We start from the raw sequence: 13,316 nt of genomic DNA, 5'->3' as shown, positions 1-13,316 counted from the left end.
GGTCCAAAGCCAAGTTACATGCTTGAGCAGTGAACGACAGGAAACCTGCAAAAAAAAGTCCTCTTATCAAAAATTGTCCGACGGAGGATCCTTCGATATCTTAGTCAGCCGAAGAAAAAGAACAGTCAGAGAACCAAAATGAGAGCTCAAAAGCTTATCACTAGCCAAAGAGTGCTTACTTGGTCCCCCATGACTTACCCCTTTTTATAATACAAGGAGAGCCGTTACGCATAACTCCAGTCTCTGAATACTTGGAATGTGGGAGTTATGGTATTTAGTGGACGATTACCTCATTAACTGATGTTAAAATCGAGTAATGAGCCACTCGTGGGTGACTATTATGCTCCACGTCCTCATGTAGTTAATGCTCATCTTGAATAATTAGATATCATGCCTCTGATATCGATAATCAGATCGGTCACTAACCGGAGTAAGATGAAGGAGATCGGAAGCAAACCAAGGTAAGCATTCTGCTTACTAATAGTTCTAGATTAAGTCATTTAGCAGATAATACTTGAGAGGTACGTCGGTCATGGGCCGATGTAACGTTTAACTCAGATAATAATAATCTACTGCCACATGTCCAGGTGATGATGAGGTTAGATTTATGATGAGGTTGGTCTTTTGGTGATCTCGATCTTCTGATGAGCTCGACCTTCTGATGAGGTCGGCCTCTCAATAAGGTCAGCTTTCTGATGAGCTCGATCTCCTGATGAGGTTGATTTTCTGATGACCTCGATCTTCTGATGAGGTCGGCCTCCCGATGAGATCGATTTTCTGATGATCTTGACCTTCTGATGAGGTCAGCCTTCTGATGAGCTCTATAGTTGAGTCTTACATCAGTCTTCTTGTCAATCCAACAACTCATGAGTCTTGAGGATATCAGCTGGGGTGGTATAACCCCCTAAATCATCGAGGAAGTAGTCAGCTATATGTCGAATATTACCAGCTAGTCATAGGTTACATGTCGAACAAAGATGGTTGGACTCCAACTAGTTTATGTCTGTTGCCCTGAGCCGATGGTCAAGTCACGTAAATCTTAGTCGGTCGAACATCGATTAGGTCCAGACCTATCGATCCAAATTGGATTGAACCACAGCAGATTGATCGGTGCAGAGATGAGAAAGAATTGACTGTAGCACTCTTGATCGGTTGGGAGGCGAGAAAGAAGGCTAGTCGGTTAAGCGACGAGGATCTATTCTAATATATAGTAATTTTTAAAAATTTTATTTTAGAAAACAAAAGATCAAATTCCAATTGTCAAAATAGAAAGGATAAACATGTTCCTTCTTTTTTTTTGGCTTAGATCTTTTGTTTTTCAGTTTCTTAACAAGTAGTCATAGTCTAGAGTTCCATCAGCATTATTTGACTATTATTGTCACTAAGGGTGTGATTTTGGTATTTTATTTGCTTGTGCTAAGTACATGTGACAGCACAAAATTTATTTAAAAGCGTTCAATTGATGAAGTGAGGTGATCTCACAATCAAGACAATACATGAATATTATATAAGTTTTTTATTATAAAAAATTTAAATCTTCAAAATTAGTGATATGCTATCTAAATTGAAGATCTATATCATATGAAAATTTTTAGTATAAAAAATATTAAATCTTCCAATTTAGTGATATACTATCTAAATTGAAGATCTACATCATTGAATATGATTGGCAGTATAAAAAATATTTAGAAACCAAAAAATCATGTATTGTCTCTCTTTTAGGTAGTATAATTACTTATTATTCATAATCAATTGGGACAATCTGTTCCAAGTACGTGTGTGTGTGTGTGTGTGTGTGTGTGTGTGTAATAGGACCTAAAAAAGATTATCGACATCCATGGTCAGGTGGCTTTAGTTTCTAGGCATTATTTGGAAGCGGTATAAAGAGAGTTTATTCCTATTTAAACCCAAGATAATAGCTAAACAATGCGAGTTGTTTCGTTGGTTAAACTTGTTCCCATTTTTGGTCAATACAAGCTTATCCCAGCCAAACCGGGTGTGGTCTCCTTTACCAAAAAAAGGAAGAAAAAAAAAACCCGGGTGTAGTTTGTACCTAAGATAGCAGGGTAATAATTGCTATATATTTTTAATGTAATATTTTGTATCATCAATGACCCAAGATGTTACATCTGTACCTAAGCTTGTCTTGTGTACCCCTTACGCAAAGCGATTAATGCAATTAATAATTTAATATATTACTATATTTCAACTATAGTTAATAATCCCAAAACAATTCATCACCTTACAACGTTATCCAAACACATAAAAATATGTTGAATGTAGAATAATGGAAACTTAAAGGGAAGACTTCAAATAAAATTCAACCTTATTCACAGAAACATCCAAACGTCATTTTGTTGTTATATGTTGGTGATTGGATTCTCGACCCCTTACGAGTCCAAGATCTCTCAAGATCTACCAAGGATGCCAGGTTGTTAAGTCTAAATAGTCACGGGAGAACCTCGGAGATGTCTTGAGATCAATGCAACGCCGTAACAGAGCTTGCCATCACATGGAAACAAGAGCAAATTCCACCCACAGATTTGACATTTAATAATAGCAGTCAAAGTTTTAAAAAAAAAAAATCTTTTTTTTTGTTAATAAATCAGGTGCAGGTAGGATTTGAAACAAGATCATTAGTTCCAAGTTCTAAAACCCAAAAACTTTGCCAGCACCCAGTAACTTTACCCAGTAAGTAAACACCCTGAAAACAAATTGCTTCTGTAAGGGAGCCTGGAAACAATAAAAGGTTCCTGCAAAAATGACTCAAAGTTGGCTTCTGAGCGCATTCAATAGGATAAATAAATATTAGGTTTGAAAGACAAAAGCACAAGGGGTCCAAATTTGTTCTGACATGTCTATCTTGATGATCTGGCATCCGGTGTCTACATCCACTCATTCATGTTGAAGAACAGCTTTAATATTATAGATCAATGATGCAATAAATGTCCTGGTAACAACCCGACAACTTGGAAGATGGCATTTACAAGCAATGGTTAGATAGATGGCATTCATAACTTTTTGTTCAAAATAAGCAAAAAGAAGAAAAAAAAAAAGACAAGAGAAATCTATAACTTAACACATTTTCTTCCCTATCTGAAAGATCAATAAATAATGTCGGAGTTTCTTTCTAGTATCTGCTACTAATTGCAAAGCTTTTCTTTCTAACACTGGAGCCAAGGTATAGTGTGTAAGTAATTTGTTCACAAATCAGAATGCCTGTCGGCCCATCGGGGCAAAGAAGAAAACAGCAGAGAGTGCCCCATGAATGCTCCACCGCAAGCATCGACTGCTGTTGTCCATGCTTAGGTTGATGAACTGCCTGGGGCTAACTGAGCTCATCCTCAGCTTGGAGTTTTTGAAGAGTTTTCTTGGCATAGATCGTGATGGCTGCAGTAGCGGCTATGGCAGCAAGGAAGCCAAGAGCATCATAAAGGATCTGCTCCACTGAAAGGAAGCCACCTCTACTGGTAGCATCTGCCAAGGCCTGAAGCAGTCTCCCACTGTTCTTGCAAGTGATACACACCAAAAAACAAGAGATCAGATTACTACTTGCAAATAGAGATACTATCTTCACTATTCCAAAGCAAGTATATATCATAAAGATTCCACAAGGGGTCAGCAAGAAAAAGAGAGTGACTGGTGTGTTGATTTTTCACAACAACCCGGTTTACTTTTATTTATGTGCTACAGAAGCCCATATGGGCTTGTGTCGTTAATACAAGAAATGAAAAGCCTCTTGGTTGTATCCCACAAGACACTTGAGCAACAGGTTTTAGCGGCCTCTATAATGTGCCAGAAACGCCCTTTTGAAATCACGTTCAAAAAAGACCAGAAGGCATGCCACCACAAAGATTTTTCTTGTAATAAACATTAAATATTTATGATTCCTTCACTTGCAGCGGAACAAAAGAAAGATTCAAACAAAGCTACATGACAGATTACAGTGGTCGTCAACCAAAAACATAAAGCTACCATGAAAAGAGTCCACGCAATAAAGGAGGGGAAAAACAAAAGAAAGAAAATGATTTCAATGGATTGAACTGTGACACTGTTGGTTAACATTGTTAGCTTCACCAACTATACCATCTGATTCCAAGAAAAAGGGCCCTGATCCAAATCAATGACAGACCCATTTCCAATGTGAACCAGCCACCTGGTCCATCGGTAATCAGAGATCCCTTTTCCTTAAATCTGTAGCCTACATTTCATTGGATTAAGAAATCATTGTACAAACAATCTGGTAAGGATATTATACTGACACATCAAAGCCTTCTGTCCAGGTAATATTAAGTTATTAAGTTTAATTTAAGAATTAGCTCTCCCCAGCTCAAGGAATCAGATGGTGGGCACTGATGGAGAGAAGAAAGTAGGCTGCCAAACCTGACATGATGATCAGATAGCCACTAAACCTTGCTCCTATTATTATTAAGAACAGGATAAGATGCCCTCAGATCATTTCTTAGTCATCCTCCATATAATCTCTTTTATACCTCTTGTATTCTCTTCATCTTGCATTCAACACCTGTTGGGCCCCTCCTAACTAGCGTTATCTGTAAGAAGTGGCAGGCATTGTTCATAAAGTTTTCCTTTGAATCCTTCCCATGTACTTTGCGCCCATCAGGCCCTTTTCACATATCAACATTTTAATGAACACCAAGGCAGTTCTGCAATGCACCTAACCTATATAATTTGTTTGAAACATCCAATCCATCCATCCATTTGGGTCATAAAGAAAGCAGCAGGTGAAACCAAAGTTATTGCACAATCGTTTTTTGTCACTTGCTATTGCATAAAATGCCATCCATTTCTCCACTGAATTTAATTTAGTCTGTGCCTCTTGTGGTATACTGGGTCACCATTTATACATTAAACTCAAGAAGATGTAGCATATACTGAACTAAAGGTTGACTGGTTCCTTAATCTAATTATCTAAGGTTTTGTAATCTGTAAACAATAGGAACCGACAAGCCACCTCTGGAGATCACCTTTTACTGCCAAATGGAGCTCCCTTGTCTTCTACAAAATAAATAATTTAAAAAAAGGAGAATTATCCAGGAAAGGGTGCATTAGACACTGCCAGTACTCTTCATTTGCCCGCGGACTAAAAGTAATTTACCTGCCTCAGTTTCTAGGACCACCCTCTTTCATAGCCTCATAGATGGCTTTAAAGGTTTTATTAGGAAGTATTTTGTGAAGTACAATGTATCTCCTGATGATGTGCTGGTACCATTTGAAATTCTCATGGTATGTTGAGCATGCTGACCTTGGGTTATATGAGTTTGATTGGTAGTAATTTGTGAAGTACAATGAATCCCTTTCTTCTGATGTGCTCGTACCATTTGGAATGTGAAGCCTGCCTTGGTTTGTTCCATTATTCTCCATATTTTTAATCATGTCACATTTAATTTTAAAGCTCTCTTTCTCCGCAGTCACTAAAAACACCCTAATTTAACTTTTGGTAAGGCTTTCTCCTTTTTTAACAAATTAACATCATCATTATGTAAGGCTCTTACCCATCCTTTCTCCTAGAATATTTCTCACTCAACCAGCTTAAGAATCCATTTTGTTTTTCTCTTGTCTGGTTCTATATTCCTGCCACACCTTTGCAGTGATTGTGATTCAAATTTCAACTTTCACTTCCCTTGCACATGCACCATAGGCATGCCTCCATGCTTGTGCTTGCACACCTCCTCTCCATAATGACACTGTCCATTGACAGACACACAAACACACACTTGGGAATTCATTGGTAAAACGTGAGGGTTCAAGATGGATACACTCTTTCTAAAAACATATAACATGAGTGGTAGGAGGTCAGTAGATCAGATGTGAGCTGAAAATAACCCAGTTGGAGGTTGGACTACAGGTCCAAAGCATAGATCCTCTCTCCAACATCATCAGGTCCAGAGTTTTTGTATCATAGTGCCATTGGAACCAGTTGTATCAGTAGATGGGCCAATTGACCAAACCTGCTAAAGCTCAGATCAACCCAGACATAAAGAAAACCCAAAATGCAAAAGGTAAGTGTAGACCTATCAGACAAGCAGGTTGCTAATGAAAGCTTGTGTTTGGCTGGTAAACAAGCCAAACTTGATTTTGATCTTGGTGCGGAAAATTAATAAACCAAGCTTAAGCTTTCTCCATATCAAAGCTCAAAAATAAATGCTTCTCAGAAAAATAAATGAACCCCCAAGATTCCTAGAAGGCCTTGGTTTTCAGTGCCCACAGATTTAAGTGTCATCTTCTCTTGGTCCATGTTGGGCCAGCAACGGTGCTCTAACACTAGATCGCGATCAGGTCCTGAGTGAGCTATTCATTATCAAGGAGTGTTTGTCTACATCTCTTCACACCACCTTCTATATATGCATGTACTACTGAAAACAAGAACATCTGTTAGTTTTTTTTTTTTCTTAACCCTTTTCTTGGTAAGCACCTAATCTTAAAATGAATGAAGCATTCTCCATTGCATTAAGTAACTCATTTAATTTTTTGATGTTTACATGCCTCTATACAATAAATTTTTAGTAACTGCAAGTTGCACTCGAGCTGAGCCAAGGATTGCCCACATACAACCGAAAGTTATTTGGGCCTCAAGTTTTAAGCCGTGTTCCAACTCAGACCTATAAAATTCAAGCCCAAAGCATTATCCAACTTGGCCCAATATGATGGGCCTAAAGGCAGCCTAGGCTCATTTCCAACCCTAAATCAATTAATGAACTATCTGGAATTTTATGCCAAACCACTTATAAAGCATCATTTTGCATTAGCTGTATCACATAATATATTCATGGAATTACATTCCAAATCTGATGGATATTTTTCATATACACAGTGTGTATGTGTATCTGGATGTCTATATAGTAATGCATGCATGATAGCAAATCAAGTAAATATTACATATAAAAATGGATTGACATGAGCCAAGTCCTCCAGCCAATCTTTCCACATGACTCCAATATAACTTATAACCCAGCAATGAGTAAATAATGGTTTAGCTCCTACTTGGATTAATATTATAAAAAAGAAATCCATCCAAGGGGAAGCAAGACCTTTTTGAAGACGAATTATGAGGTGAAGAAAAAAAAATTCTGCATGTGCTATTAGCACTATTTCTTGTCAACCCTTTCCAAGAAAGTTAATTATAAAACACAACCATGACTACAATATTGATGCATAATGCCAAGCCTACACAAGCATGTTAAAAGGTTAAATGACCATCTCGAACATCTTATATTAGTACAAAACAAGCTCAATTAAATGGACAAGAATTCATTGAATCACGCAATAGGTCATAGGCTTAAACTAGGATTGTCAACACGAAGCACATGCAGTGGAAGAAATAACTTGAAGCAACACATATTTGCTAAATTTGCAACACCGTAGTCTCACACACAGAAGAAAGAACATGTAAGATACAGTTTTGTTCAGGAAATTGCTTAACATACAAACATCCATATAAATATATACACACAAGCAGGCGTTGGACACCTTTTATGGCCTAGGTGAGCACCTAGGCACCTGGGCAACCATCTAGGGAGGAAATTGTGCTCATCTTTTTCATACTGTATGGCATTATAAAGCGTGAGGGTAAGCCTTGGTACAACAATAAAGTTACTTCATTGTGACTTGGAGGTTATGGTTCAAAACATGAAAACAGCCTTGCCACATACAAGGGTAAGGCTACGTACATCTAAAACTCCAAAAACCCCACAATGGCGACAGCCTCATGCAGTAGGCCACCCTTTTTTATGGCATCACTTAAAAAGTTCAAGATCAAAATGTACAAGATAAAGAAGAAGGAGAGTAGTACTGGAATTGCTGCCATTGCAATGACAATCAAGCTATAGGCCATGGCTAGCGCCTTAAGCAGCCAACGCCCAGCAAGGAGTAGAAGAAGAGGGAAGAAGAGGATAGTAAGGAAGTAGAACCCAATAGACTGAAGGACCATAGCAAACACCCATCAACAAGAAGAAGATAAGGAGGGGGCAAGCAGAACAAAGTCTATCAAGCAAGATAAAGGCAAAAATATGAAAAACAAGGGAAGCATGGCCAAGTGAAGAAGATGCAATTGTAGAAGGTAGGAAAATCGAAGATGGAGAAGAAGAAGACAAAGAAGATGCTGAAGATTGGTCTAGAGAAAGAACAGAAGAGAGAGGAAGAAAAAGTAAAAACCAACCATCATTGCTGCAACTCAAAACCACCAACTGATCCAGCGAAAGCTATTGACCAACCTATCAGCAGCTAATGGTTGGTGGTAGCGTCCATTACTCTCCCAAAGGTCCCATATTTCAAACAGGGAAGAACAGGGAAAAAAGGAACCATTAACGAAGTAAAGCCTACAGTGGACTTGGCCTAGGCAGCCTGGCTCAACTTAGCACCATCGCTGAAACTTATCACCACTGGCTAACCCAGCAAAAGCTATTGACCAGCCTACCAGCAGCTTGCGGTTGGTGGTAGCCTCCATTACGCTCCCAAAGGTCCCATGTGGGGTTCAAATAGAGAAGAGAAACAGGCTTGGCCTAGGGAGCCTGGCTCAATTTGGCACCTAGATGGCTGCCTAGGCACCTTGGCAACCGCCTTTAACAACACTGATATACTATATTATACATACACAAACACACACACACACACACACGCATATATATATATATGTATATATGTGCATATGCATGCAGCATGCTTTTATGTAACTTAAACCCATGTAACTAAACTAGATGTTTCAGACACTAAGCAAAAAAAGAAAAAATATTGCAAATAAATTTGCAATGGCAGCTTTAGAACTACTGTACTTAAAAATAAAAATTTAAAGAAAAACAAAAAACAGAGGCAGACATAGTATGAGGAGAGTTCCAACCTATAAATCGTTAGAAAGATCTCGGGCACTGTTCCTACCAGTGAACCACATATGTATGGACCATACTTGATATTTGTTGCCACAGCTGCATAATTAAAAATAAGATATGGAAATGGAGAAATCCTCAATAGAGTTACAGCTCTAGATTGATGAAACCAATCTCCTTCACCAGCTAATCTTACAATAGCTGCTTTCTCAGGCCAATTTTCCAACCACCTCTGCATAAGAATTAACAGAAGAGCGCACTATAGCATTAAACAAATACAACAAATTTAGAAAACAAACATAGACAGAAAGGGAGGGAAGTAGAGACTAACATGTATTCTATGATGAAAATGAGAACCAATTAAAAATGGCAATGACATGCCTATGCTTGTCCCTGCCATAATTAACAGATAGCCATAACCATAGCCGAATGTCATCCCAGCTATCCACATACAAGGAGAAGAGGGCAACAATAGAGCAGGAAATAATGCAATAGCAGTAAAAATTAACAGTCCAAGAACTGGCCTGCTAAAAGTATTCATTTCCCAGTCCAAAATTGGTATAACCACCTGCCAAAATAACAAATTTAAGTCAAATGAATGAAAAAAATGGCTAAAGGTTGTGGTATTACTATCATTGTGACATCAATTAATAAAAACAAAGTTCTAATTTATTTTTCATAAGAAACATAAGTTCAATTAATGCTGCCAATTCAATTTAGTTTATGGCCTATAATTGTGCCTCAAAGGTAAAAACAGTTCTCTACATCAAAACTTGTCTTCTTTCCTCTTCCTCTAGATTCTTTCCAAGTTGGAGAACCTTGGATGGTTGCTTCCCAATAGCATGACCTTAAAATATGTAACCAATAAGATGCCTACTAACTACCAAATAGTCTGGTAGGCTTCATGGGAAGATCTTTTATTGTTCATAATTTATCTACAAATTTAGCACCAATTCAGAATGTTGACATGAGGTTGAGAGTGGATGGATTAAGGTTTGCTCTTTGGTTGGTATTCCAGCTGCATCTGCATGAGGAGACAAGGAAAGCAATTGTTTTAAAAAAGAAAACATGCTGGATTGTGTAGCATACAAGTTCTGTTGTCCCTCATATAGTTTTAATGTTTGAACAGAAGATTAAAGCTCAAACTTATACTGGCAAAGGTAAGTTCTTGTGGACTAGCATACAGTCACAGATTCATTATCTGCTTTGCATGCTGATAAGGTGATTAAATTAATGGCATTTTTGTGCTTTCAATACAGCTTGAAATCTCTAGATAACCTGATGCAGCACCAAGAAAAATAAAGATGGCAAATAGAAATGAAAAATAAAATGAAAGAAGAATAAAGAAATCAAGAGGAAGAAAAATAGCCCACTTTAGGGTTTGCAAGTTGTCATTCCAAGTTGTCTCTTTCAATACAATAGGAGTCTTTAAATAGACCCTTAAATAAGATAGAAATGAAATCACATCTTAATAAAAGTAGAAATCATATCTCTCGTATAGAAACAAGATAAAATCTCTCAAATAAGATGGAAACAAGATAAAATCTTTCTAAAATGAAAACAAGATTTTCTCTCGATATGGAAACAAGATAAAATCTCTCAAATAAGATAAAAACAAGATAAAATCTCTCTAAAATGGAAACAAGATTTTCTCTCGATATAGAAATGAGATAAATTCTCTCAAATATTCAAAATCCTACAATTCTTAAGATGGACAAGATAAAATCTCTAAGATAGAAACAAAATTTTCTCTCGATATGGAAACGAGATAAAATCTCTCAAATATTCAAAATCCTGTAATTCTTAAATTATGATGCCACCATCTAAAATAAGTGCGGAATCCTTGATCCTTATCATTCCCTCTGGGCTGGGAAGAACTCATCTCTGGCGAGGAATTGAGATAAGCCTCGAAAAGATCTAGAGCAATATGGCGCAACTCATCTTAGTGAATCCAGATAGCATCTGAATCTAATCGATCCCGCCACTTAACCAAGATTTGTTGAAATCCACCATTAGCAGAGGAAATAGTCTAATTCATGATAATGCGCTAAACATAGTCTGGTGACCATGGTAGAATTGGAACTGGTACTGTAGGTGATATGGTGCCACCAGTGGGATTATCAGCAGGAATAGTAGGAGGCTCGAATGTGCCTCGATAAGGTAACAAGTCCGCAACATTGAAAACTGGACTAAATCTCAAATCAAAGGATAACTCCACATAATAAGCATTAAGTCTCAATTTACAAAGGATGCAAAAAAGATTAGTAGCGCGAGCATGCAATTTTTTGAATGAATGTTTGGGATAATATTCTGGTTGAAGACGAACCATCACATACTCACCCTCATTGAACTCATATTCCTATAGTGAGCATCAGCAGCAAGTTTATATTTCTCGATGTTCATAGCAATCTTTTGCCAAATATCGGTACGAAGGTCACGAATATGTTTAGTAAAAGAGGTGGCCGGCTCAGAAACACGGTTGTCTAGGGGTAAAAAAACAAGATCGATAGGTTGACAAGGATTAAGACCGTGAACAATTTCAAAAGGGCTCTTGCCAGTAAACCGATTCACTGAGCTATTATAGGCAAATTCTGCTGTAGACAATGACAAATCCCAAATACCAGGTCTATCGCCAACTAGACACCTAAGCAAATCACCAAGGCTACGGTTCACAACATCTATTTGACCACCAGTCTGTGGGTGAAAGGATGAAGAAAACTTTAAATTGGTCCCAAACAGTTTCCAAAGGGTCTTCCAGAAATAACTCATAAATTTGACATTACAGTCAGATACTATGGAAGAAGGCAAACTGTGAAGTCGAACGACCTCCTTAAAGAACAACTTTGCAATAAAAGCATCAGAAGTCTTATGACAAGGAATGAAATATGCCATTTTGGAGAATCAATCAACAACAACCAAGATGGAGTCATGATAAAATCCATGCTAAGATCTTTCCACGGGGAGCAGGGAATAGGAAGAGTATACAAACCAGTGTTTTGCTTCTTGACCTGAGCCAATTGGCATGTGCGACATTGTGCAAGGACTTTAGCCACATCCCTTTTAAGAGATGGCCAATAGAACTGGTCCTCAACCAAAACTATGGTCTTATTTCGGCGAAGTGGCCAACTGAGCCCCTGCATGAAGTTCCCAAATGAGGAAATCCCGTAAAGATGTCCTAGGTATGCATAGGTGACAATCTCTAAATAAATAACCATCTCTGATCACAAAATCAATATATTCCTAGCAGTTTCCCTTGCTAACTTCTTGAAAAATGAGAGCAAAATCGGAACAATCCTGATAGTCATCCTTCATTCACTCAAAACCAATGATCTTAGTACTCATGGACTGGAGGACAGTAATTACTCTACTTAGTGCATTCGTAGCTTTATTTTCAACACCGGCTTTATGTTTGAGAACAAAGGTATAGTTCTGGAGAAACTCTACCCATTTGACATGCCTAGCGCTAGATTTCTTTTAAGACTGCAAATCCCTGAGGTAGAAGATAATACCGCCAAAATCTAAGAACCTGAACAACAGCATAAAACTCTTTATTATACGTAAAATACTTCTACTTAGCATCATTGAGTTTCTCACTGAAGTAGGCTATAGGATAACCCTCCTGACTAAGGACCCCCCCTAATTCCAATGCCAGATGCATCGCAGGCAACTTCAAAAACTTTTGAGAAATCGGGATGGACCAACACAGATGCCTCAGACATCCTAAGCTTAATATTGTTAAAAGCTTTTGCGGCGGCAGTAGACCAACGAAATTCTTCTTTCTTCATACAATTCGTAATGGGAGCCATGACAGTGCTAAATCCCCTAACAAAGCGCAAGGTAGTCAAAGATGAAAGGCGCCCTTAAGGCGCTTGGAGAGATGCTAAAAAAGCACTCGTCCGAGTTAAATAAGGCGCTAAAATTGAGAAAAAAAGCAAAAAACATGATATATAAATAAATAACAACTAGAGATAACTATTGTAATATGAATTATCATATAATTAACAATTTAAGCATAAAACATATGTAAAACAATAAAATGCTCAACTAGTTCAAGATAAAGTATATGATAACAAGCTATAGACAGCTCTAACTTCATGAATGAAACAGAAAACATAACAAGTCCTAAAGTTCATCAATGGAGTCTCATCAATAAAACAGAAAACATAAACAGCCCTAAAGTGGAATCATATAAATGAAATAAAAAAGATAAACAGCCCTAAAGCCTAAAGTTCATTAATAGAATCATCAAATTCAATTCCACTTTCATAGTTGTCATGACTTTCATCTTCTCCTCCTTTATTGGATTTATATCCTTCAACATCTTCTGTCTCGTCTAAATCAACCTCTATCTCTCCAATATTAGGAGCTAAATTTGACCATGTTTTTAACTTTGCTCTTGAGTTAGCTTTTTGGGCTTGACTTCTAGTTTTTTTACTTGCTTCTCTAACACCTGCTGCCCTTACTACAGCCTCC

At 37.6% G+C, this 13,316-nt stretch overlaps 1 protein-coding gene across 2 annotated transcripts in view; it reads right to left on the bottom strand.

Annotated features, from left to right (window-relative positions):
• Positions 1-2,904: 2,904 nt before the first annotated feature.
• The window catches only part of LOC105054178 (uncharacterized), a 28,175-nt gene continuing 17,763 nt past the window's right edge, over positions 2,905-13,316 (bottom strand). For both annotated transcript variants that reach the window (XM_029267223.2, XM_029267225.2), the window contains 3 exons: positions 9,175-9,411; positions 8,858-9,075; positions 2,905-3,503 (listed from right to left, as the gene is read on the bottom strand). In XM_029267223.2, the coding sequence (XP_029123056.1) occupies positions 3,329-3,503; positions 8,858-9,075; positions 9,175-9,411 (630 nt within the window). In that variant the 3' untranslated portion in view covers positions 2,905-3,328. The remainder of the gene's footprint in view (positions 3,504-8,857; positions 9,076-9,174; positions 9,412-13,316) is intronic.

Source organism: Elaeis guineensis, chromosome 11 (genome assembly GCF_000442705.2).
Source record: "Elaeis guineensis isolate ETL-2024a chromosome 11, EG11, whole genome shotgun sequence".
NCBI lineage: Eukaryota > Viridiplantae > Streptophyta > Magnoliopsida > Arecales > Arecaceae > Elaeis > Elaeis guineensis.
The sequence above is the reverse complement of the archived record's forward strand: the minus strand, read 5'-3'. Positions and strand labels throughout refer to the sequence as shown.